This window comes from Polistes dominula, unplaced genomic scaffold (genome assembly GCF_049000335.1).
Source record: "Polistes dominula isolate Pdom_NZ unplaced genomic scaffold, Pdom_raw_medaka contig_16, whole genome shotgun sequence".
NCBI lineage: Eukaryota > Metazoa > Arthropoda > Insecta > Hymenoptera > Vespidae > Polistes > Polistes dominula.
In genome coordinates this window covers 6,421,363-6,447,895 of record NW_028301040.1, presented here as the reverse complement: position 1 = coordinate 6,447,895, position 26,533 = coordinate 6,421,363, and the positions used below count along the sequence as shown (strand labels likewise).

The 26,533-nt window shown below is 31.6% G+C and overlaps 4 protein-coding genes across 5 annotated transcripts in view; 2 read left to right on the top strand and 2 right to left on the bottom strand.

The window, feature by feature from the left end:
- Positions 1 to 87: 87 nt before the first annotated feature.
- SWIP (strumpellin and WASH-interacting protein) lies at positions 88 to 3,684 on the top strand. Its single transcript, XM_015320630.2, has one exon. The coding sequence runs from the start codon at positions 228 to 230 to the stop codon at positions 3,474 to 3,476; it is 3,249 nt and encodes a 1,082-aa protein (XP_015176116.1). The 5' UTR covers positions 88 to 227; the 3' UTR covers positions 3,477 to 3,684.
- Positions 3,685 to 4,009: 325 nt separating this feature from the next.
- LOC107066210 (CUE domain-containing protein 1) lies at positions 4,010 to 6,838 on the bottom strand. 2 transcript variants are annotated; one of them, XM_015320633.2, is made up of 5 exons: positions 6,525 to 6,838; positions 6,064 to 6,189; positions 5,589 to 5,964; positions 5,429 to 5,527; positions 4,010 to 5,371 (listed from the first exon to the last, which is right to left on the bottom strand). In XM_015320633.2, the coding sequence occupies exons 2-5, from the start codon at positions 6,169 to 6,171 to the stop codon at positions 5,235 to 5,237; spliced, it is 720 nt and encodes a 239-aa protein (XP_015176119.1). In that variant the 5' UTR covers positions 6,172 to 6,189; positions 6,525 to 6,838; the 3' UTR covers positions 4,010 to 5,234. The 2 variants fall into 2 exon arrangements, with proteins under 2 accessions (XP_015176119.1, XP_015176118.1); XM_015320632.2 differs by having other exon boundaries at positions 6,055 to 6,189; positions 6,525 to 6,835.
- Positions 6,839 to 7,161: 323 nt separating this feature from the next.
- On the top strand, positions 7,162 to 8,892 carry LOC107066209 (protein-lysine N-methyltransferase EEF2KMT). Its single transcript, XM_015320631.2, has 5 exons — positions 7,162 to 7,498; positions 7,575 to 7,721; positions 7,792 to 7,977; positions 8,062 to 8,563; positions 8,646 to 8,892. The coding sequence occupies exons 1-5, from the start codon at positions 7,427 to 7,429 to the stop codon at positions 8,750 to 8,752; spliced, it is 1,014 nt and encodes a 337-aa protein (XP_015176117.1). The 5' UTR covers positions 7,162 to 7,426; the 3' UTR covers positions 8,753 to 8,892.
- MICAL-like (protein) overlaps positions 8,845 to 26,533 on the bottom strand; it is a 37,808-nt gene continuing 20,119 nt past the window's right edge. Inside the window, 10 exon segments of the mRNA XM_089174608.1 lie at positions 8,845 to 9,168; positions 9,170 to 9,252; positions 9,363 to 9,475; positions 9,546 to 9,774; positions 9,858 to 9,993; positions 10,054 to 10,400; positions 10,489 to 10,661; positions 10,741 to 12,344; positions 19,263 to 19,351; positions 23,940 to 24,118. Coding sequence (XP_089030734.1) covers positions 9,061 to 9,168; positions 9,170 to 9,252; positions 9,363 to 9,475; positions 9,546 to 9,774; positions 9,858 to 9,993; positions 10,054 to 10,400; positions 10,489 to 10,661; positions 10,741 to 12,344; positions 19,263 to 19,351; positions 23,940 to 24,118 — 3,061 coding nt within the window. The 3' untranslated portion in view covers positions 8,845 to 9,060.

Here is a 26,533-nt window from a genome sequence, read left to right as displayed (position 1 = left end):
AAGCAACATCCAATCAAAATACTCCGTGGTAAGTTTTATTTTAACCTTAAATCTAGTTGGCAATTCTGTTTGTAGTAATATGTCAAAACTGTGTTGTTATGTGTCAAAGTATATGTAAAAAAAAGTGTACAATTAAAAGAAAAAGAAAATAGTATAATTAATGTATTTAACCGAATGATATAGGTTTATATTTAAATTGGTAATAGAAATAAAGAATTTTTTAACTAATGATGTATGAATCGTCATCGTGGAATTCGAAAAAAGATGAAACCATACACAAAGCTGCCGGTTCCATGTTATTACGAAAGTATGGACAATTTTTTGAAACACTGGCTGATAGATTTTGGTTAAATGATTCGACATTGGAATATTTTATGGAAGGTCCTATTAGACTTGTTTATCAAACTGTCGAAGATATCAGCATTATATCATTGGTAGAAATGGAAAGCAAAGATTTGTCCAAGCTACTAGCTGCTGTTGCTGGAACATGTAGAGAAATAAGACTGCTAAAGAAAGAAGCTAATACTTTCTATGCTAAACTCTTCGCGCTAAGCGAAAAGAGTATGGACAACGAACTAAAAAACGCTGCTAGCTTTTTATCAGATCTCCAATGTTTATCAACTTTTGTAAATAGAATAATGACAGTTTTACAATTAACTACACAACAGCTATTCAGTTTGGCCGGAGGATCCCATGAGATATATTTGCCTGCTTTGATAGAACATTACATAGATTTGTTTGTACTTCTTGTAATATTTGATGAAATTATCGATGCACACCCATCGATATCTGGTTACTGTGGTAAATACAAGATGAATATATCTTTCTTAAGGTGTAATATGAAGCAGCAGTTTGAAATATCCGATGCTAAACTTAATATGCTTGATAAATTGCTCAAAGATTTGAAGGATCAGTTGTTGGGGAAAACTGTGTTTTCTAAAGCACTCGAATATGTAATGGATGTAAATAAAGGTCCAATTATGAACGATCAAATTGTTAATTATTTGAAAAACTTGATGTCAGACGTCGAGAGTAAATCTAACGACAATGCTGCATTGAATAAATATTGGATTAGAGCTAATGTCGGTGTTGTCGTAATAACTAAATTATTTGGAACCTGTGATAAGAAATTAGTTAAGCGAGTAAACGAAGCTAACAAAAAGTTTTATGCTGTAACATTATATAGAAACATCATTTGGATACCCAGTAAATTTTTACACGAATTCTTACCAAAGGAAGTTGGAAGTGTTGTTAGTTCACAAATAGGTACAAAAATTCTTTTAAACAGAACGCAGAAATTATCCGTTACCATTAATGTTTTAATAAATAAAGCTATGACGTGGTGCTTAGAGATGCAGAACATTTTAAAGAAAGGTAGTCTTCAAATTTCTGACATAGGAGACAAGCGTATATTACTTACAGATATAATAACGTTATTTGGACAAATTAAAGAAATCATATTTTTTATAACTAATCTTCACGCTAATCTGGCCAAACCTATGAATCGAAACACGGTTAAACATATTTGTAAACTTATAGAAATACAAAAATCTCTTCAAACATGGTTCTACATATTGGGTCCAGTTGTGGTGCGATCACAAGACCAAGTTTTACAATATCTCAGTTATTATATTTTAGTCATACTCGTAACAGCCAGGAAAGGCTTGATTCAAAAAGATAGAGGCTATAGCAAAGAAAGACTTGATGCATTATCGTTAATAGGACTAAGTATGCGCCTAATGAGTGGCCCTATTAGCGCCGATGGAAGATTAATAGTCAGATGTGCTCTTGCGTGTGCCAGTCAATTGACGGAAACATTCAAAGATGAGGATATAATAAAACTTAAATTTTTGCTAGATAATTATGATATTTTTGCGGAACTACAAGACAATGTTGATGAACTCTGTGATTATTCGGTATTGTTTCATCATAGCAAAATGATACCTGCATATCTTTCTTCTGTCATTCAAGAAAATATCAATATCAGTCATCTAACTAATTTTTTTGGTGCATTTGATAACGTTATAGACCAAGAAGAATTATCCGACACGAATGAACAACTAATTAAAGATTTAAGAGAAGATTTACTTAAATCTGTATTAGAACCAGCCTGCCGTGAAATTGAAACAAGCCTACGACTTCACGTATATGCACATTTGGAATTGGATTTCCGTATTCCGATTTTGGAGGGTGTTAAAGATGGTGGAAGAATAGTACATTCATTGCCATTACCTTTAGTTGATACAATGATATATCCTAAAAGATTTGTCGAACATTATCTAGATGATATGTTTTATAATCTTACGACAGTTGCATTGCATGATTGGAAAACTTATAGAACTATGCATGCTTTGGCTAAATACAAATTAAATCTCGATACTGTACAAAATCATTTGCCGACGCAAACTTTGGAGCAAGGTGTAGATGCTTTGGAAATTATGAGAAATATTCATGTCTTTGTATCCAAGTATTTATACAATTTAAATACGCAAACATTTATAGAACACACGAGTAATAATAAACATTTAAATACCATCGGTATTCGTCATATAGCCAATTCTATTAGAACTCATGGAACTGGTATTATGAGTACTACCGTCAATTTTGTCTATCAATTTCTTAGTGTTAAGTTACAAACATTTACGCAATTTATGTTCGACGAACAAATCAAATCAAGATTGATGCGAGATATAAGATTTATCAAATCTCAACGAGAAAATGGAGCCATACCGTATACCTACGAGAGAGCAGAAAAATTTCAAAAAGGAATAAGAAAATTGGGAATGACTCCCGATGGATTAAGTTACTTGGATCAATTTCGTCAATTGATAACTCATATTGGAAATGCTCTTGGATACGTACGATTGATTAGATCTGGTGGATTACATGCTAGCTCAAACGCGGTTTCATTTTTACCAGATATTCGTTCGAATATGTCGTTTGAAACGATGTGTAAGAATTTAAATTATAACGAAACGACGCAGGCTGCAGCTAAACGTTTGGAGGATGACATTGGAAACTTGGTTCACAATTTTACGGAAGGCATGCATTATTTTAAATTACTCGTTGATGTATTCGTATCAACGTTTCGAGATCCTAAATGGCATCATTTGCAAAGATTCTACGCTATTGTACCACCTTTGACATTGAGTTTCGTCGACAATGCGGTATCAAATAAAGAAAAAATGTTTAAAAGAAATCAAACTGGTGGAGCATTTACAGATGACGGTTTTGCAATGGGAGTGGCATATATAAATGCACTTCTTGATCAAAGCACCGAATTAGATGCGTTGCATTGGTTTGAAACTGTCGAAAATCATATCAATGCTGAAAGTAAAGATGATCGTGGCGATGAAAAGTTGCAACAAACCAGGGCACTAACTATGAAACGTTTAGGAGAAAGAAGCGCTGAATTTCAATTATTGTATTACAGTCTTTCTGGTGCAAGGGTGTTCTTTAAACAACCGGACTCATAGTGAAGTTTATTTGTTGCGATTGAAATACTTGAAATATTTCTAAAATCAATTTTACTCTGTTTCTTTAAAAGAAAATAAGATGACAATTAGTCTTAAGTTTTGATTGTTAAGTTTAACTCTCTTTCATATTTTATATATTTAGTTAAATGAAACCTTGTAAGCAGCCACTGTATTATAACAATCTATTTCATAAAATTTTCAAACTTTATTTCAAACTATATTTGAATTTTGTATAATCCCTTACTAATCATCCTTTTAAAATCTAGCATCTACATTATATATATTTCACATAATAAATAAAGTCAAGGTATTGATTAGCATTATAGGTTTAAATGAATTAGCATTATCGGCATTGCATCACTATCATTTATCTGCACAAGTAATGTGTACATACCATACATCATTATATAATTCTTCTTTCATTATTATTTTTCTTTTCTTTATCTTCTCCCTTTGTCTTATTTCTTTATCACATACAATCAAAGGCTTAGCTTGTTTATTTGTCTTTTTGTTTTAAATTAATATTCATCAAATCAGCATCATATTCAATTTATTTTTGTGTTTTTTTCTAACACATGCCAAGTTATCTTTTAATTTGTAATGTATATTCGCTTATATAAACATACTACATTTATCGGTATCACTCCGTAATAGTCATTATGTAGATGGTGGCTAGATTGTATGACTAGACTATATTACATTTGGAGATTCCTAACTAGCTTTTTATCATTCTTGTAATAATATAACATAAACAAGAATTATGACTACGTGTCACAACCAATTCATCATATTTTCTTTTTCTTTCCCAAAAAATAGTATTAATGTATCACTATTTCAATGCAACGCGCGATTAAATGGATATAAAATGATCATTTTTAATACATGGTATCATTAATATCTGACGACGCTCTATCTTGTATATCGAATGATATTATTCATAATGTCAGTATTTTGAACAGACATTAAAAACTACAATAAAAAATATAACAAATACAAGTTCAAACAATTATAGAAAGTATTTTCAATATTGTAATCTTTCTACTAAATTTCATATAAATAAAATTTGTATAAACTTGTATAAACATAAGATTCTAATTTCATATAAAATAATCTAAGTTTCAAAAATTGATTGAATTTTTAAATATAATCACATCATTTGTCTAATATTAAGTTTTCTTTTCGCAATATTATTTATATCCATTAATATAAATAATATGGTACAATGATTACCAAAACTAAAAATTAGGGTCTTAAAGTTAATAATTTTGTTTTTAAAATTTTCATTATCGTAACGCTACAAATCTCCCCGTTTACGTAATGCATCTATCATTATTGTTATCATCAATGTGTGTACCATAGTGTACTATTTTATTAATAACTATTGTTAGTATTATGCATATTCAACTGGATAAATTTAAAAGTAATTCATTACTTTACGATACTACTATGTAATTTTTTTTTTTAATTAGCGTTATTCTATGATCTTCGCGAGTGTGATATATTTCACATTTAAATTTAATTATCCTACGAGAATTGATCATCGTGTATCTATCGTTTCCTCGTAAATTAAAAATAAACCTATTGCATAAGTTATACTATACAGATCACCTGTAAATATAACTGCAGTTTCATATTATTTATTATTTGTTAATGTTAGTTATATATACGCTTGTCTTTTGGGTGGCAACTAGCAAGCTAGAATGAAATAATTTTGCTTTTTTTTCTCAAGAAGTATTATGTTTTTAAGTTATATGACTTTTAAGATTGCGGTCTAGATGATTCTTCCGGATCTAGAAGATCATCGCACGATGCTGTCGGTGGTAATAATTGCCGTCCACCTCGTTTCTTGCTACGTGTGAATACTTTTGTAAGTTGGGCGAACTTACGACGCGATACTGAAACAATACGTTCAATTATATTCTAAAGTATTAATTTGATAATATTTAACGTACCTTTACCCATATTTCTTAATCTTTCTCTAAACAAATCTTCATCGTCATGCCCACTTTGATTATTACATTTCTCCAAACTTGTACCTTGTAACTTTGAATCTGTAAAGAAATCAAATAATATTATATAAATGATATAAATCATTTATACGTTTTATATTACCATTTTCTAAAGTAGTCAGAAAATCTTCGTTCCAACGTAGTTGCGCCATAAATTCTTCGTCTTGGAGAAACATGGCAATTCTTTCATCCTCCAACATTGAATTTTCTTGGGAATATACCCCGTCTAAGGTATCCTTTGATAACTGCTGAGGAAGTCTAAGAAATGTATCCGGTAATGGTCCTAATAATGGAGGTTGCCATTTATGAAGATGTTTTAATGATTTATTAGAATCCGACTTGGAAGATTTGGTAATGTTAGGAAATTCTTCACTTTGCTCCAATTCGCTTCTTATTTTTTCATTCTCGTTGTCCGTACTCATAGATAACAATTGGTCAATCGTTGTATCTACGGCACCTTGATTGGATCTCAGCACAGCCTAAAAAATAACATTATATTATAACAATATATATAAAACAAAACAGAACAATTCGTTACAATGAATGTACGTTGAAATGTACATTCTTACTTCGATTACATCATCGTCCATTTGTGGAAACATATTTTTAAAATCAGCCATCGCCTGATAAAACTCCAGGGTGGTCTGCTGTTGTTGCTGCTGCTGCTGTTCGGTAGCCGATGCCATTGTTGAATAGTAATGAACCTGTTCAATTATATTTATTCGTATTATTAAAAAGAACACATTGTTACTTTAAATTTATCAATTCAAACGTAACATTTGAGAAGCGATAGTTCTTATCAATTAATGATTATACTTTTAGAAATGTATTAACATTTTCTTATCGAAAAAGAAAATGATAATGTTATTGGTACAAAAGTTTGATACAATTATGATATCAAAATGTACTTTTTTTTTTTAAGAAATTAAAAAAAGATTAGAGAGAAAAAGAAATATGATCAAATTAAAAACAAACTCATATATCGCATGTTCATAAATTACAATTGATAATGAATAGTTGACATTTGATGATAACATACCTTCAAGTTAATTTTAACAGTAACACATAGCTGGATTAACGAAGATTCTGAAAACGTAACAGCGGTAAAAGCATTGCCAATGCTTCTTACCGGCTTACGGATTTGTTTTACATCGCTAAATTATTAATGTCGAAAAAAAAAATCAATTTTATTTGAAATCCTTTCTAACCGATAATTCGATAAATTTTGATAGGCTTGATTTAAAAATCAAATTTCTATTTGTCTTTTAACAGAAACATCTGTCAACTGTCAAAATCTTGTTCTTTTCCCTTCTTCGTGTTATTATAGATGGGAGACTACTCTTTTCCTACGTAATAACGTAGAATCAAAGGAGTGAAAAGAAACATTTATTAAGGTGGTATACGACGGAAGTACCACCTTTCCGATAGGTCAATATTCTTCGCGGCAAATTTGAAATATTCGCGCTTCGGATAAATTGTAAACTTTCAAATAATAATTAAATGTTAATGTTACACTTATATGGTTAGATAATACATTTTTGTAATAGAGTAATTTATACATATTGAATTATTGTGTTTCCAAACGAAATGATTGATAAAAAAAACAAAAATAAAAAATGGCTGAAGTATGACTTCCGTCGCAAAAAAAGAAAAGATTTCCATAATTTCTCTATTTTCAGTATTTCGTGGTTATATGATACTTTGATACATTTAATTTTATAATTTGAAGTTTTTAAAACGAAAAGAATAATTGGTGTTTTAAATTAGCATTACAATTTATAATTTTAATTAGAAACATTGTAATAATAATACAAAAAATATGAATTAAAATAGTGTACGAATACTAAAGCGAAAAAAAGGTTTAATCAATAAAATACTTTTAAATATATGTTGTATATTCTAACCCATATTCACGTTCAATTAATTTAAACTATAATAATTATGGATGACTGTATTCTTGATTTAAAGAAATTATTTTGTTGTTGTGCTCCAATAAATAATCTCGAACAAGTGGTAGGTAGAAAGAGAGAGATGATTATTTTTCATTTCAAGTCCAAATGTCAGATAATTCTTATGCCACTTTATACAGTTACAGAAATTGAAAGAAAAAGAAAAAATAATTAGTATTGACGTTCAAAAGAAAATTCTGGACAGTACAGTAAATAATATTTTGATTCAGCAATATCCTGTTAAATATTCCTATCAGAGAGCATTTGTAAAGTTATTAATGAACGAGGTATAAATTTATACTTTTTTATGTTTGAAAATAACTATTATCCTATTTTTTTTTTTAATTGTTTTTACAGTTAGAATCAATTGGTGAGGAAATTTACGATGACGTTTATTCTTTGTATTGTCATTTCATTTTGTTTCCTGGAGAGGATTTGCATTATCGTCACTTTTCACAAGAACATGGTGATTTAGAATTTATAACAATAAAAGAAAGTATAAATATCGTATCCAATGGGACAACTGGTTTATGCGTTTGGCAGGTGCATTTAATAGAAATTATTTACAATTATATATTAAATGTTTATATGCATATATAATAAAAAGTATATTACAAATATATATAGGGTGCTTTACATTTGGCAGAATGGTCTTACAAAAATAGGAATCAATTTAATGGGAAAAATATCTTAGAGCTTGGATGCGGTGTTGGATTAACTGGTTTGAGTATTATCAATGCCTGTTCACCCAAGCAATACGTTTTTTCAGATTGTCATCAAAGTGTTTTAGATATTCTTTGTGAAAATGTGAAATTGAATTTATTATCCGTATTGCAAGAAAAAATATCTAATGAAATTTGTACGTTAAATGATAGGACACAATTACAAATCAAATATAATCATTCGGACGTTAAAGTAATCAATTTGAAATGGAAAGATATAGAAAATTATATCGAGGAAGATAATACAGTTTACGACGTTATCTTAGGCGCGGATATTCTTTACGAAAGCACTTCGTTTTATTCCTTAATAATTGGATTAAATTGTTTATTAACGTCTAATAATTATGCCATCATTGCCGCGACTATTCGTAACGAAGACACTGTCAAAATGTTTCTCGATCAATTAAGTACGTTTTAGTAATAAATTGTTATCAATTTTACAAATTAAAAGTTTCGTTTTATTATTAATAATAATAATTTTCTTTACAGGAGAGCATGATCTTACCTACCTGGAATGTGACATACCAGAACAAACAATTTCAATCGAATCGAATCATGCACCTGTAAAGATACTGAAAGTATATAAAAAAAAATAGCAATTCAATCGAATGAAAGTGTGTGGTGGTGGTACGAGAAAATATTTTAACGTTCAAATATCACGTTCGACTTTCTTATCATAGCGATCAAGTAAGAAATATATATATTCATTTTTTTATTAAACGATTAGTTAGATTTACTCCTAGTGTTTTTCTTTTTTCTTTTTTTTTAATGGTAATCTTTCCTATTTATATAAATAACAGATCTTGCGTTAAAAATATTTATAAAAGTATTAAACGATAACTGACTTATTTGTTATTTTTTAATATAGCTAGTAATATTTAACAGTTAATATTTGTAAATAAACTCAAAACCATTTCCGTTTGTTATGGCGTTTGAGTTTCACTTCAGTCTCATCCACGTCCTTATCGGCATCCTTTTTAGATAATTTTTTAAACTTCTTCTCTTTAATTTTTCTCCTTTATCTTACTTTTTTTCGTTTTACTCGAATTAGGAGAATAATCATTGTTACTATTGGTAGCGTCGCTTTTGTTTCTAGCTGTATAGAAACATGAACGTACAATTATCATTTTTCATCTTTTCTACAAAACATTTATTTTTACACTAATATTTGATTTATTTTTTGAAAATGTTTATCATCATACTTACCAGCAAATAATCCCATATGTTTGTTAATACTTTTATCTTCCTCAACTGCTCTTTTACGATCCATTTCTAAACATTCTACTATTTCGTTTCGCCTTTCTACGATTTCTACCAACCTGATGATGAATAAATTTATTTAGAAATTTATTTCAAATTATATTTAATGTCAAAATCATTCGTATAAACCTTTGTATTAAAGCTTCTTCTCTTTGTTTATCAAAATCAGTTTTTGTAGCTTCCGGTTGGCACATAAGACAACGTATTTGATATTCAACATCAGCATGCTCCTCTTCCAATCTTTGTTGTCTACGAAGTAACATTAATTCGGCCTGCCTCCTAAACAATTCGTTCTTTTCATTTACCAAAGCAAATAATTCCAAAATTAATTCTTCAACATCCATACTGAGAGAAGATTCTAAAAGAATTATTTTCTTCGTCATGAAATTGTCAATGGATTTGACAAACTAAAATTTGTTTACATTTCATTTTCAAATTTACCATCGGCTCGAGGTCCAGTTTCACATTTATCTCTAATTAATTGTTCCAAACGTACACCCTGTCTTTCCAATCCTTGTTGCTGTAATTCTATTTCATCCAATTCTAATTTGACATCTTTCATTGACATAACTTTAATCTACAATAAAAAATGAAAAAGTTAAATTTTAGTTGAGAAATTAGAAGGATGCGTGCATACTTTTCTTCGATGTGGCGTTGGACGCGGTGGCGCCGGACCCTTCTTCCTCTTCCATTTTCCTTGAACACTCTTATCCGGATAAGATTTAAATGGAGGACTTTCTAAGCAAGAAATACTAGTCAAGCTCTGTCTATTTCTATTAGCTTCGTCCTTGTTATTTTTCTGATCTTCCCACATATTAACACGAGTATTGGCAATATCATCGGCCTGAATTATCGCTGATTCTTCAAGAAGCAAAGGAGCATTGACTGATTCATTAGGAGTGCTCGTAACTATAGGTGGAGGAGGAGCTGGCTTCGTCTTTCGTGTTCGTGGTGTAGTACGAGGAGACACGCTCTGATAATTGAAAAAAGAACATGATATATAGAGAACGTACGAATGAAAAATAAACCAAATAGGATGATCAAATAGGAAATAAAACATACGCGATAGCCAGGGAAGGGAACAGTTCTTTGGCCGTCGGTGGCAACGGTGCTGGTTTTTTCTTTCTATACGTTCCACCTGGCGTAGAGGTTGATTCCGAACTAGTTATGGAACTGTTTGATGCATAAACGCCTTTACGATTTAACTCCGATTTACGTAGAGTCAATCCTAACTCGGCTGTACTTCTATCATTTTACAAATACAACGTTTATTGTATAAATTAAAGTGTTGTAATTTAAAATAAGTAAAAAAGGAATAACATACGTGATGGTACGTGGTTTAGGTATAGGTACTGTACCAGGTACCACGAGCCCTCGTTTGTTCTCCGTATCACTATCATGTTCATCTTCCTCGTCACTGGAGAACGGGTTGAGACTGATTTGTGGTGCAGTCAAACGCCGTTTGGCTGGTAAAACAATTGGTTTCGATGCTGGCAAAGGAAGCACCTCCTCTTTTTCGATTTTATCTTCATCCACTTGTTCATTAGCAATATCATCGTCAAATGGATTCGTCGAGATCTTGCTAATATTTTGAGCGGCATTCGAAACACTGTGATATTCATCCTCATTTTCTTCGTCGCTTTTAAAAGGATTCAATTCTTCCGGATATCGTTTACTGGTGCAAGGATCATTTCCATGAGTAGTTAAGAAAGTAACGCTGTCAACAGACTCATCAACTATAGAATCTTGAATTCCACTATCATCCCTATACTCGATACTCTCATTTATGGGACTCTTAACAATATCCTTAACAATATCCTCCTTTGGCACATTGTTCCTCCTGTGTGCTCTAACAGGCGGGGACGGTATTTGAACTTTATTCGAATCACTTAGCGAAAGCGTCGTTTCATCTTGCGAAGGTGTCGTCGCTGAGTAATTCGAATAAGTAATAATAATTGACTCCGATTTTGGAAGCAGATTGGCTTCCTCTTTGGAATTCTTGGTAGTATCTTCGATACTTGACGATCTTGGTCGAGGTCGGTCATCGAGATTCATCGATTCCTCCATACGAATGTCTTCCTTCTTCTTCTTTTTATCCTTTTCCTCATTCTCATCATCATCATCATCATCATCATCATCATCATCATCATCATCATCATCATCATCATCATCATCATTATCTTCCTCCCTTAATTCTTCATTATTTTCTCCAGAAAATATCTTCTTCACAGTTCTATCTACATCATCACCAACATCATCATCATCATCATCATCATCATTATTAACATTCTCTCTGTTTTCAAGATTTTTCTCCGAGAATAATTGACTCGCCATAAAGTCGAGCCTCATTCGCGAGGTCTGCGATATCAAATCTGGTATCTGTGCGTCTACCGATCGTTTCCTAGCAAGAACGACTTCCTCATCGTCCTTTAATTCTAATACCATTTTCCGTTCAGTTTTTTCCCCATCATTGAGAGACCTTCGGTGGCCGTAACCGGAAACTCGGTTATCCACTATGTCCGCCATTTTCGCTTTTTCTTCAACTTCTTCAACCTGTTCAACAACCACCTCTCCACCTTCAACTTCTTCTATCTCTTCTTCTTCTTCTTTTTCTTCCTCCTCTTCGTCTTCTTGTTCTCCGTTACTTTTGTCGCTAAAATTGTCTAAACGACGATTTGCCAATAAAGACAACGACGAAGACGTGGATGTCGACAAAAAGGTTCTCTCCTCGTCGGGACAGGTCTCGCAGCAATACTGGCCCTCCTCGGTCTCGTAATAATTGTCAGGCATCAATTGGTGCCCACAACGGGCACAACGGAAGCAGGTACGGTGGTAAGCAGCGTGTCCGATCACCAGCTTCTCCGCAAGGAACACCGGAAGTCCGCACGACGCGCACGGATCTCGACGCATTCCCAGACGCGACCCCACCTGGAAATCACCGAAATTTATCCATTAATATCATCTTTTATTTTTCTTCATTTACCTTTAATTATTTACTTCTTCTTTTTGGTTTACGCTAGTTAATCACATTTTTCTAGAAAGAGAGAGAGAGAGAGAGAGATAAAGCAAGAAATAGAAAAATACAAAGAGGGATACTAATATTGATTATTGTATTATAATTTGTAAAGATGAAATAGGTAGGAAAATGTATTAAAACGTACAATATTTTACACTATTCCGTTTCTATTCATATACTGGCATCATGCCTTCCACCATCTTGTGAATAAATCTTACAGACTGAGAGGGAAGAGAGAAGAGGGTAGATACAGGGAGTGTATTTTATACAACTTTCCTCATTAAATAACTAATGCTAACTAAAAAAGCAAAAATCAGAAGACAATTAATATATAAAAGTATAAATAAATAAAATAAATAATTTACAGTTACTTTAGAATGCTAATTTCATCCTATGTATATATACTAAACTATTTTGTTGATTTTGTTAATAAATCTTGTGAAGGAAGAAAAGTGCCAGAAAGAGAAAAAGCTCACTTATTTCCATTACCATCATTTCGTTACACCTTCTTTCACGTTGAAGAAACGATAAGAGGATATAGGAGTCAAGGAGTGTTAGGTCGCTACTCCTTTTTCTCGCCAACTCATATGCAAATTCAACGAGTACGAGTTAACGAGTTTATCTGCCGACTCTTGTTAGGGGACTATCGTTAATACCACACAAAACCACTACGATACACTGTCCCTTAGCCGTGTTAATTTATGTTCATTTCAAGTTATCTACTCGTCTCATTTTTTTTTACTTATTATTATTATTATTATTATTATTATTATTGTTATTGTTATTATCGAAGTTTTTCAATGCGTCTACTTACTGTAAATTACGTTTTCTTTAATTCGAGCACTGAACGAAAAAAGAAAAAAAAAGCCATTTTCTTTTAACGCACGTACGAGGAACGAATTTTGTTGGTATTTTTTTTTTTCGTTCTTTTTCTTTCAGTTATTCTCGTTTGAAAAATTGTTCTGAAAGGCGGGAAAACGATAAAAGAAATACGTGACGCGTTGTATAAGTATTGTTGGTTGGTTGGTTGTCTTTGGTAGTGGGTATTACTACTCGAGTCAAGTGGAGAAGAAGAAGAGACTAGAAGAAGAGAAGAGAGTGTAGTGACCGTAAGCCCGATTTCTATTCGCTTCTCATCGACGCGTGCGTTCCTCCTCTTGACTTTCCTTAGAGCTTTTGTTTCTTTTCTTTTCTTTTATTTTCTTTGTTTTTCTTTTATTTTCTTTTCTTTTCTTTTCGTTTCCTTCGCACGCACGAGCCAACGACGTATAAATAGAATAACGTACCATCCGTGCCCGATAGAATTCAACCAAAACCTATCCTCTCGATCGTTTATCTATTATTTTTCTTTGTTCTAAATTTCTCTTCTAAACTTTTTTTTGTATTTTAATAACTCTAAATCATAATTTATTATTGTATTTTAAATTGACATTATTTCTTTTTTCTTTTACCATGTTTTATAGAATTTTCTTTGAAAAAATATGGTAGAATTTAAATACAACGCAGTCAACGGGGGGTTAATCTTAAAAGGGATGCTAATGGATAAATAAAACAAATAAATGAAAATAAAGAAGTAAAATAAGCGAAAGATGTAACAATGTTAATGGGAAAGATTACAGGAAAATAGAGTAGGGATTATAATTTCAGCAATGTTATTATTATAAGTCATGCAAATCTCAGAGCACACAATGAAAAACAAAATAAAGATAAAAAAAAAAGGGGAGTAAAATAAAATAAGAATAAATAAAAGCACATGCAAGAATAATAACCCCAAGAAAAAAATCAAACATTGCACAAAAAAATACACAAAAAAAAAAAATAAAATAAAAGAAAATATGTAAAAGAAAAACAAGCAAACAAACAAACAACAAACAAATAAAATAAAAAAAAAAAGAATAAAGATACAAGCAACAAAACAATAAACGACAAAGCGAATTACCTTCTAGCAGAATATTTCAGGTTTATATTGCCCCATTAAGTCCAAGCTTTCCTCCTGGGGAACAAAAATAAACGGTGAGAGAGGAGTTAACACGTGTTTCCAATAGAAAAGAAAATCGAATGATTTGGTCCACTCGCGATTCGTTCTTAAATCTTTTCTTTTTTTTCTTTTTCTTTTTTCAATATGCTAAACTTGGAATTTGTTTCCTATATAAAACAATAACAACAACAACAACAACAATAACAACACAACACAACAAGAAAAATAACGTTAACGAATATCAACGACACGACGACGACAACGATGCAGAAGTAAACGATGACAACGATTACTATAACCAGGACAGAAAATGTGGACATGTAGGAAGGAGTCACGTTTTGCGAGGAAACGATGAGTCATTTTGACAATGGCCAACGGTAAAAATTATATAAATCCTTCGAGACAACGATGTATGTCCCATTTTCCATATTCTGATAAGATAACGTAACACGAAACGTTGTACAGTCCACAGGGTAAATTTCTATATGATTGTTTCTATTTAAAGTAATATTAACAAATGATAATCTTTTAGATTGTTAACATCAATTTTGTAACTTTTATTCATTTCTAATTATCTCAAATATTTCTCTACGAGTTTTTTTGAAGTGAAAACTTCTTTAGAATTAGGTGATCTGAAAATCAAGAAAAGGAAGAACGTGAAACCGATGAAGCAAAAATAATTAATTAATTAATAAAATTCAACATATAATATAATTCCATATATTTAATTTTATATATAATTTCTATATAATTCTGTATATTTAATTCTATATATTAATTAATTAATTAATTAATCAAATTTTATATATAAAAATTCATTGTTACAATATGTTTGTCCACTAATAATTTCGAAACTACTCAACTTATCTTAACGAAATTTATTTTATTTCACGTGATTTTTTTCAACTTAGCACATAGCACAATTTTTATCGCGATTTTTTTTTAATTATTTTTTATTACTAATTTAAAGATTTTTATGTAGAAGTTATCTAGGTTTTGTAAGATTCTTTCAATAGATGGCGCTGTATTACAATTCAATTGTTTCGATATATTTACGTCTCAAAGCTTGGTTTACTTTGAAGGTTTTTTACTTCTATTGTGTGTGATTTGCACACATCTGTTTTTTTTTATTTAATAGAAATGATAATTGAAATGAATTTTGACTTTGTCTACTTTCATAATTAGCCGAGTATATAAATAACAAATAATAGCTATTTGAAACATAGGATAATTATTTTTGTGCAATTCATGCATAAAGGTTAACGGTGTTGTTCGTTGGAAGGAAACATATTGTTTCTTTTTGTCATGTTAAAAAGAAATACTACGAGACACGCGGTCAGAATGAATCGACAAAATGAAGTTAAAGAAGTTACGGTGTTTTCGTTTCAAGTAGAAAAAAATAAAAACCCGTTGGCACATTTTCGAAAGTAGTTATTCATATTATTATCGTTTTACGATGGATCCGACAACGACGACGATGTTTTGCTATTTTTAATAGTCTTTTATCGCAAAGTAATTCCGTCTCTTTGATTGCTCATTAACGATCAAAGAAAGATAGGAGAAGAGAAATCTAAAATATACAACGACGTATTTCCGAGAGGTTCTGCAAAACAGTGTTTTATCTTACGAGGATAGAAAGGGCAAAAAAGGACAATTGTCTGGGGACCTAAAATTCCAACATTCTCCAATCAATTTTTTAGAAACAAATTGTTGCGATAGAAATATTGAAAGTTAACCCTTTTAGGTCGTAATACAAATGAAAATTATGCAAAAGTGCATCTTGGTTGAGTGGTATTTTGTTGTTGCAACGGTTACAACATGAGGAGGAATCTGTTGGCTAGTCGATGTCAAGGTAAACTGCATACGATGAGAAAACGTATGTTGTGTAGATTTTACTTGACAATATTCGTAGGAACTTTTGCGGGTAACTGAAGAAAGATAAGAAAAAGAAAACAGAAGTAGAAAAAGAGAAAAAGAGACGGATGTATCATCATCATCATCATCATCATCATCATCAACATTATCATTATCATTATCATGATAATCATCGAGGTGTGCCAGTCAATGACCTATATATGTGTTGTATTTATCGTGAAGATTCTTAAGAGGATCCTCTTCGAATGCCTGAACGTAGTTGGATTGCGAAACACCGATGTACAATAAAAACAAGAAGAAGAAAAAGGTGTAAGAACAGAGATACGATATTGGCGCACCTTTTTGCAAAATCAATCGATTTATCGATTTATCGAGGAACGAAGATGGAAGGAAAAAATTTTAAAGAAAAACAAACGAAAATAAAATAAAAAGAGGAGGAGGAGGAGGAGGAGGAGGAGGAGGAGGAGGAGGAGGAGGAGGAGGAGGAGGAGGAGGAGGAGGAGGAGGAGGAGGAGAAGAAGAAGAAGAAGAAGAAGAAGAAGAAGAAGAAGAAGAAGAAGAAGAAGAAGAAGAAGAAGAAGAAGAAGAAGAAGAAGAAGAAGAAGAAGAAGAAGAAGAAGAAGAAGAAGAAGAAGAAGAAGAAGAAGAAGAAGAAGAAGAAGAAGAAGAAGAAGAAGAAGAAGAAGAAGAAGAAGAAGAAGAAGAAGAAGAAGAAGAAGAAGAAGAAGAAGAAGAAGAAGAAGAAGAAGAAGAAGAAGAAGAAGAAGAAGAAGAAGAAGAAGAAGAAGAAGAAGAAGAAGAAGAAGAAGAAGAAGAAGAAGAAGAAGAAGAAGAAGAAGAAGAAGAAGAAGAAGAAGAAGAAGAAGAAGAAGAAGAAGAAGAAGAAGAAGAAGAAGAAGAAGAAGAAGAAGAAGAAGAAGAAGAAGAAGAAGAAGAAGAAGAAGAAGAAGAAGAAGAAGAAGAAGAAGAAGAAGAAGAAGAAGAAGAAGAAGAAGAAGAAGAAGAAGAAGAAGAAGAAGAAGAAGAAGAAGAAGAAGAAGAAGAAGAAGAAGAAGAAGAAGAAGAAGAAGAAGAAGAAGAAGAAGAAGAAGAAGAAGAAGAAGAAGAAGAAGAAGAAGAAGAAGAAGAAGAAGAAGAAGAAGAAGAAGAAGAAGAAGAAGAAGAAGAAGAAGAAGAAGAAGAAGAAGAAGAAGAAGAAGAAGAAGAAGAAGAAGAAGAAGAAGAAGAAGAAGAAGAAGAAGAAGAAGAAGAAGAAGAAGAAGAAGAAGAAGAAGAAGAAGAAGAAGAAGAAGAAGAAGAAGAAGAAGAAGAAGAAGAAGAAGAAGAAGAAGAAGAAGAAGAAGAAGAAGAAGAAGAAGAAGAAGAAGAAGAAGAAGAAGAAGAAGAAGAAGAAGAAGAAGAAGAAGAAGAAGAAGAAGAAGAAGAAGAAGAAGAAGAAGAAGAAGAAGAAGAAGAAGAAGAAGAAGAAGAAGAAGAAGAAGAAGAAGAAGAAGAAGAAGAAGAAGAAGAAGAAGAAGAAGAAGAAGAAGAAGAAGAAGAAGAAGAAGAAGAAGAAGAAGAAGAAGAAGAAGAAGAAGAAGAAGAAGAAGAAGAAGAAGAAGAAGAAGAAGAAGAAGAAGAAGAAGAAGAAGAAGAAGAAGAAGAAGAAGAAGAAGAAGAAGAAGAAGAAGAAGAAGAAGAAGAAGAAGAAGAAGAAGAAGAAGAAGAAGAAGAAGAAGAAGAAGAAGAAGAAGAAGAAGAAGAAGAAGAAGAAGAAGAAGAAGAAGAAGAAGAAGAAGAAGAAGAAGAAGAAGAAGAAGAAGAAGAAGAAGAAGAAGAAGAAGAAGAAGAAGAAGAAGAAGAAGAAGAAGAAGAAGAAGAAGAAGAAGAAGAAGAAGAAGAAGAAGAAGAAGAAGAAGAAGAAGAAGAAGAAGAAGAAGAAGAAGAAGAAGAAGAAGAAGAAGAAGAAGAAGAAGAAGAAGAAGAAGAAGAAGAAGAAGAAGAAGAAGAAGAAGAAGAAGAAGAAGAAGAAGAAGAAGAAGAAGAAGAAGAAAATTTGATTAACAGAAAAGAACGATGAACGCCATTGAAAATTTATCTCGTGTCACATGACAATATATCCTCCGCCATTTTTTATTCCTCGTAGAGGTTAACAAAGAAAGATGACATTTTTATTTAAATAATAACAATTATTGAGAAAAAAAGCTACGATATTTAAAAAAAAAAAGAAAAAAGCAGCAGCATTAGCAATGATTCCTCCTTGTAATTGTATTTTCAATTTTTAGGATATATTTTGTTTCTTTTTTTTAACAGCTGATGATCTTAGCTATGACGATGACAACGAATTTTCGCAAATGGACGTGTAATAACGCAGAATTGCGTACTATAAAATATTGCGAATACATTTGAAGATTAAAAATTTTGTTTCATTGTTTTATTATATCAATAAATACGAAAAAATATAAAATAATAATTATATAAATAATATAATTAAAAATTTATTCGCAACATTTAAGCACCCCATGCTCAATGATTAAAAAGCTCGATGAAATAATAATAAAAAGGAGAAATAGATAGAAATAGAAAATAAAAAATAGCTTCATTGACGAACGCTTTGATTTAAAGCTTTAAAAAAATGAGAGCTGCTCCATAAGCCTGCTGCTGCGCAACAATAACAACAACAACAATAACAATAATATAATAATAATAATATAAATAATAATGATAATAACAATCAACTACGGAATATCAAATAATGTATATTAATTAAGAAGAAGGAGAAGAAGAAGAAGAAGAAGAAGAAAAAAAAATTATATAATAGATGAAGAAAAATAGAGCCGGCAAAAGAAAAGTTACGAAAAGCGAAAGTTTTTTTTTCTAATTTTTCTTTTATTACATCCCCCGTTTCTTTGTTATTGTTTTTTTTTATTGTTTTTAAAGAATTCTAACGCTTTGATTTAATAATTAACATTATTTGCAAATGTTGTTGCATCGATACCTTGGTTTTTGGTGATTCTGGAACCGGGGCGATTCTTTCTTCCGTTGTTTCGACTGTTCTGTTCGTCGCTAAACGGCTTGGAGATGATCCTGAAATAAATACAAACATTTGTTAATACATTTTATTTCATTTTATTATTATTCATCGATTATTTTTATCGCGAATTTGATTCGTTTACTTTTTCTAGTTAAGCCGGAAGTTTGAGTTATTCATTTATCTTAAAAAAATATCGAGAAATAATGTTTATAGAGTTAAATCATTCATAAATTTTTCACACTGCAACACAGTTGTCACACATATTAACGGTAAAGAAAGTTACAAAGATACAGATATATTAGGTCGAGTCATAAATAACTTCCGATGCGGCTATGTAGAATCTATTTTTCGTATTTACCTATTATAAGTCACTGAAACAAACGGATTTTTGATATCACTATATAGATGAGGATTCAGTTAGTCTTCTGTTAACTTTTTTATGCAGTCAATGTTACATTTAACCCTTTGGGTACATTTGACGAGTGAGACACGTCATCTGCTTACTTGGGTATTTTGTTTTATTTATAATATTTATTAATATTTAGTAATTAAAATGTTGTTGCAAAAATATATTTATATCATCAATATAAATATATTTCAAATAAAATGTATTACTTTTACATATTAATCCATATATAATTACAATAACAAATTAAATTCGTTATGTATACATAAAAATTTTCAAATAATTCAGTACTCAAGGGGTTAACCGTTTTTCTTAAACACTGAAATCGATAGTAAAAAGTTCATATTCGACATGTAATGCTTTAGGAATTGAAACAAGGCAATAGCACTAAGGTGGCAACTGAAAAAATATGCAGCGTATACAGTGCAGGACTGATAATTGATAAGGCAGTCAGAAATTGGTTTGTATTAGGTGGTTCGGAAAGTCGTTTCGCTTTTTGCTGATGCAATAATGGCATTAGTTGATGCAAATCGACAAATAGTAACACATGAGATCGATGAGACGTTAAATTTATCAAATTCAACTATTTATGACCATTTGAAAGGTTTAACCTCGAAGCAAAAATTATCTTCACTTTTACAAAAGAACAACGAAACGACTTTTCAAACCACCTAATAAAATTCCGTTCTGGAGATACGATCTTAAAAGATGAACCGAGTGCAGGACGTATTTCCGACTTTGACGAACCTTTTAAAGGTAATATTGGAGCAAAATCCAATAGATACGTCCATCAGATGCAAATAGTGCAAAAAAAAAAACTCCATGAAAGGTGTCTTGCACTTATCAGTCGTAGAAACGCCATTCTTTGTCTCATAAAAAACGGAAATTATTTATGACTCGACCTTAATATAAACATCGTTAAATATTTCTAAAATTGAAAAGAAAAATAATACTAATAGTACATAGAGATTTCTTTACAAAAAACGTTAATTGAAATTTCTTGATTATTGAATAACAGATAGAATAATGTAATTCAAATTGAATAATTGTTCATTCATTTGGAACACACATCTGTTGTATAATAACAGGTGAAACGTGGTGAAACAATGGTAATAAATATAAGCAAATATCAGTTAAATAATAAACGATCTTTTAACGATCTCAAAACGTTTACATTCTCTTACACACACATACACACACATCAATTTCCAAGTGTCTACTACATGTTTCTTTCTTTTCTCTTAAATAATCATAATGACAGTATGCTCTTTTAACATACAGCAAATATATTAATTGCAAATCTTAAAAGTACTATATATATATATGTGTGTGGTACTCTCGACTGCCAGCTGAGTTTCGCAATTACTCATAAATTCTGACAGGCTGGAAATTTCATTTCGACCTAGCTTTGTCATCGTTGTGTTCTCTCGTCATTCATACACACACAAAACACATAAAGGAAACTTGGATTGTGATATTGAAAATAATACATAGAGTTACGTTTTCCTGTCCCCAATAGAGACAAACAAAAAAATAGAAGAGAAAGGAAAGCAAGAGAAAGAGAAAATATCATGAAAATTTCATGATCTAGTTACGATAATGACAACATACAATTTAATAAATAATCTACAAAAAAATACTATGTATCGTTTTAATTAAATTCATAGATAGTTTCAAATTTAACAACAAATAAAAAGAGAGAGAGAGAGAGAAAGATTCAAAATAAATGAATAGAAATCTGTGAAGAAAATTCAACAAGTGGCTGTTTAAGCTTTTAAACTTCTGCCGTATATGATGTCTCAATACAATTAAACATAAACACGCATACGTATATATATATACATCAATACTAATAAAAGATTTAATTATCGTCAAGTAAGGACTCCATAAAGATTTCTTTCTCTTTCTCTGTCTCTCAACAACTTTATTTACTTTATAAGCTTATTAATAAGTCAAGAAGCAAGTTTTATTTCTTTGGATGAGAAGAAGACACGAATTTATTGCGAATAAACTTTCGAATGATCCAAATTTATTCACACTTTCTTAAATGATTATAATAAATAAATAAATAAATAAATAAATTAAATAAATATTTGTATTTTATTTGAGCATTTTGTAAAACAAAGACGAACGACTACATGTGAACATTTTTTTAATTATTTTTAACAACAGCACACAAAATTAAAAATACTGATAATTTTTAGGAGGAGAGGGGGGGGGCAGACATTTATACAAACATAAAAAATTAAAAAAGAAAAATAAAACAATTAAAAAATAAAGAAAAAATCGAAAGAAAACCATTCATCGTTTAAGAAAAATTTTCAATTTACTTTCCCCTATTGAATACGAGAAAGTGGAAAAAAAATCGGAGTAATTAATTCCTTCGGAGTATGTTTTGTCTCTTCCACCGATTATTATCTTCTTCGTTGGTGATTTTGACGCATACTTCCGTACGAAACAAGAAGAACGAGAAAGGTATTCTTTTATTTTCTCTCTGTGGTGTTCATTATCTTCCAACGAGTTGGTTCAAGAGAGAAGAACGACTACGACGACGACGACGACGACGACGACGGATTAATCTTAACGATGAAGGAAACTGTATGAGACGTCAATCTACGAAACAATGCAACAGTTGCACACACACACACACACACACACACACACACACACACACACACACACACACACACACACACACACACACACACACACACACGGTTCTCCAGTGGATCATGAAAAGGAAGAAAGTAAGCGAGTTATTTAACGACGTTCTACTTAAAACTCTATGTGTTTGTATATAATGTGAGAGTACTGTTATATTATTTCTATGAAAAATAAATTTAATTCATAAATTATAATTGTACAGTAAGTAAAAAAGTGTTATATAAATATTGTTCCTATTTTCTATATAAAAAAATTGTATCCTACGATATTGGTTTTTTTTTTGTAATAAAAAGAAAAACAACGAAGATAAGCAATGAAATTATGCGAAACATCCTGCATAATAAAAGATATGTATTAGTACACGCAACGTTTCTCTAATTCTCTCTCTCTTTTTCTCTCTCTCTCTCTCTCTCTCTCTTTCTCTTACTCTCCTGGAATGCTGCAACCTATTTGGCCTATTTAGTAACGACAAGACGTTAACTCAATGTGACGTTTGAAACGTCACGTCCGTCGATCGGACGTGCAACACCAACCGCGAATGGTCTACCACTAAAATTGCACGTGACGGATCTACAACTCGATTTCTCACTCCCAAGGAGATACGCAAGCGTTCAAACTAAATAATACTCTATGGATATTCATTTGAAATATTTATATGCGGTGCACGCTGCATAAATATCTCAAACGTTTACAAAAGCAATTTTTTCTACTTTTTATAATTTTCATACCAAATTTTTTAATTGACAATACAATTAAATGAAATTAATCTACACGATACGTTTAATAATATTATTCAAAGCGTGAATTAAGAAAAAAAAAGGAAATAACATTATTGGTCGAGCAGATTCGCTAAAAAAAAAGAGAGAAATTTGGATTCGTTAGTAGCTAAGAAACAACTTGTAACATTTATAAAATAGAATTAAAACGCGTACCCTTGTAGATGTTAAACTGTATAAACTTGTTTGCAAGTATCTTTTGTTTACGCCGTAAGGAAAATAATATAATCATTCTATTGACTGAGAAAGAGAGAGTTAGTAATAGTAGTAATAGTAGGAACCATTTTCCGTTTGTAAAACTTAAGAAGATAAATTCAAAAGCAAAACAATCATGAACAACACCTCTTCCGTATATATATCTTCTAATATACTGCCAATTTTCCATCCCGTTTCTACGTTCTGTATTCTGTCTTCTTCACTTTTGATTCGTTTATATTCAAAACTTTGTCCGTATTTCTTCCTATATACGTAAATAAAAGATTCGTGATTAGTTGTGATTCAATTTAAGAAATAAATCTCGCGTGTAAATTAGTCAACATAATTAAATGTAAATAAAATAAAAAAGAAAAAAAAACCAAACAACGAAAATTTAAACCAGATGGCATCTCAAAGCTCCATTTTAAAACTTATTACTTCAATGTAGATGACGCTAGTTTACTTCGAAGAAATAATTTGCTAAATATTTATGAACAATGACCACTGTAACATTAAAAAAACTGCCATTTGAAAGATTTTTTTGAAGTAATTCAAAGAATAATTTTGTTAGTTACAATTTGTAAATCATGAATTGCTTACCCTTGAAGGTTTGATAGAATTGCGAGAGATAGGTTAGAATCGATAATCGATCGGGCACGGAACAGGAAGCCATGTCTTCGGCGTCCAAAAGAGCGGGGATTCCTAAATGTTGCTCGGCAATTCTGAATGCCAGCTCGTTGTTCCCGTAGACGTCGTCCTTGTTAAGGCTGTTGAAATCGCTGCGAAATAAAGACAAAAGGTTAAGAAAAAGGAAGAAGAAAAAAGGAAAAGAAAAAGAGATTGAGATCAAGGTTTTATTCATTAACGACGTTAAACGCTATTGACGTCGCTGTCGTGTCGTGCAAATGGAGTTTTATTCGAACCTTTTAACAATTCATAATTAACATTTAATTTAACTTTTGTTTTTTTAATTATTATTATTATTATTATTATTATTATTATTATTATCATTAAATAATATTACAATTTTGTTTTCTAAAATTTGTTCTTAAAAACAATCTTAGCCGAAGTAATAACTACAAGTCCACCCAATTGAAAGAATATTTCTGACACTGTCAACAAAGATTGGCTAAAACTTGAACGTAATATATCGGTATGAAATCGTCGTATGAAAGTTGTGCTAATAAAAGGAAGCTCTACTCGAAAGACAAGTTATATCCAACGATTTTGAGGATTAGCACAAAAGCGTGCATATTTTATAGGGGGGGGGGGGAAAGAGGCGATTTATTATTACTACGCAGATACTACTACCAGCAGGGTCAAATGAAACTTGTTCCTAACAAAGGCTATAATAAAAAATAGGAGACTTAACGTTACTGAAAGATGCATAGAAATCAATGCGGGCTTGTTCGTGGAATCGATCAGTTACGATGATGTAAACCAGTGAATACGCGATTTGTCAAAATCGAGGATAGAATTCGAAGAACAAGAACGGATATTGGTTATTGGTCTCCTCTTCCAACGTACTGTCGAAAAATCACTTGGATAAAATTAGATTTCAATGTCTTATGAATATTCACATTAATCGATAATTTATTAATAATTTCATTAAAAACCATTGGAAATTGCAAAAGAAAAAAAAAGATATCGAACTAGACCAATCGAATTACGCGCGTAGGTATGTAAAATATAATTTTTTCTTTGAACTCCTTTTTTCTTTGTCTTTTTTTTTTTTTCTTCAAAGGAAGAGGGTTATCCTTATACCAAAAACGTTTCTATTTTAAGCAAATCGATATGCAGCATATACGCGCACAGCTACTGCCGTCGTCGGCTTATTACTCGTCGTCATTCCGAGCAACGAGCATGAAATTCTAGGTCGAAAGTCGTCAGGACATTCGACATTGGCACTTGACCTCGCTCCTACACGACACGAGTCGCATCTTCCTATCAAAAATTTTTCCGACCGTTTTTATGACTCCTCTAACTCCAACCCTCCTTTTTCTCTTCTTCCTCTTCCTCCATATGGAAACGATGGAAACGTAGAAAAGGGAAGAGGAGGATGAGGATGAGGATGAGGAGGAGGAGGAGGAGGAGGAGGAGGAAGAAGAGGAGATCGACTATTACGCTCGAATTCCGACGCAAAGCGCGTACTTGTCATGCTGAAACAGCTTTCCGACGATATTGAAACTAAAGCTGATCTTTCGAGAATGGAAAACGAAAAATATGCTGGAATTTTCGCTTTACTTTGTTTACAACGTTTCTTGCTAATCGAGGGATACTTATAACGAAAGGGTTAAAACTATAATTAATGCTATTTAAACTATTCATTTGATGCAACAATAATCTTCAATAACATCGACTACTTCCGGTGAAGAACAAGCTCCTCTCTTTATATATATATATACGTGTTACTTTTTTCTTTTTGAATAATAAAATATCAATAGAAAAAAATTCCTCTAATTATATTTCCATACAAAGGAGGATAAGGGAATAAAGAAAGAAAGAAAGGAAATGTAAAGAATACAAAAGGTTAAGCTTTGAAATCAGGAACGTTTGCGAAGGATATCGCATTCAAGTAGCGTTCGTGGGATCGGTGAATGGTTACGAGAAGAAGAAGAAGAAGAAGTAGAAGAAGTAGAAGAAGAAGACGAAGACGAAGAAGAAGAAGAAGAAGAACCTCTACGAGTAATTTCTCTGATATAGAGAATACACACACATACAGACAACACGTGGGGCTCACTTGTACGAATAGCTATATCTCATTTATACATATGTTGTGTTTGTATGTGTGCATAACCGGCTCTTCGACTCTTGGCAATCGACCCGAACGTGCTTGTCTGGGACGAAAGACGAAAGACGATGACTCAGAGGTCCAGCAGACCGGTGCCGCCACACCCACCCCGAACCCCCTGTCCCCTTTCCCCTTACACCACATCCACCTTTTCCTCTTGCTCTCCCCTTTGTGCCATAACCCTATCTCTCTATCGTTTTTCTCTTCTCCGTTTATTGCTCGAGCAAAAACTTCTTCTTCTTCTTCTTTTGTTGCATCTTCTTTTTCTGGCCGCCATTTTTATTCTCAGCTTCCAATATCCCTGAGCATAGGGAGACGACTAAACACGCGTTCGATTTAACCACTTAGGTTGGGAAATTCTTTTCTTTTTGTTTCATAAAATTAAGAAGGATTGTTATCTTTT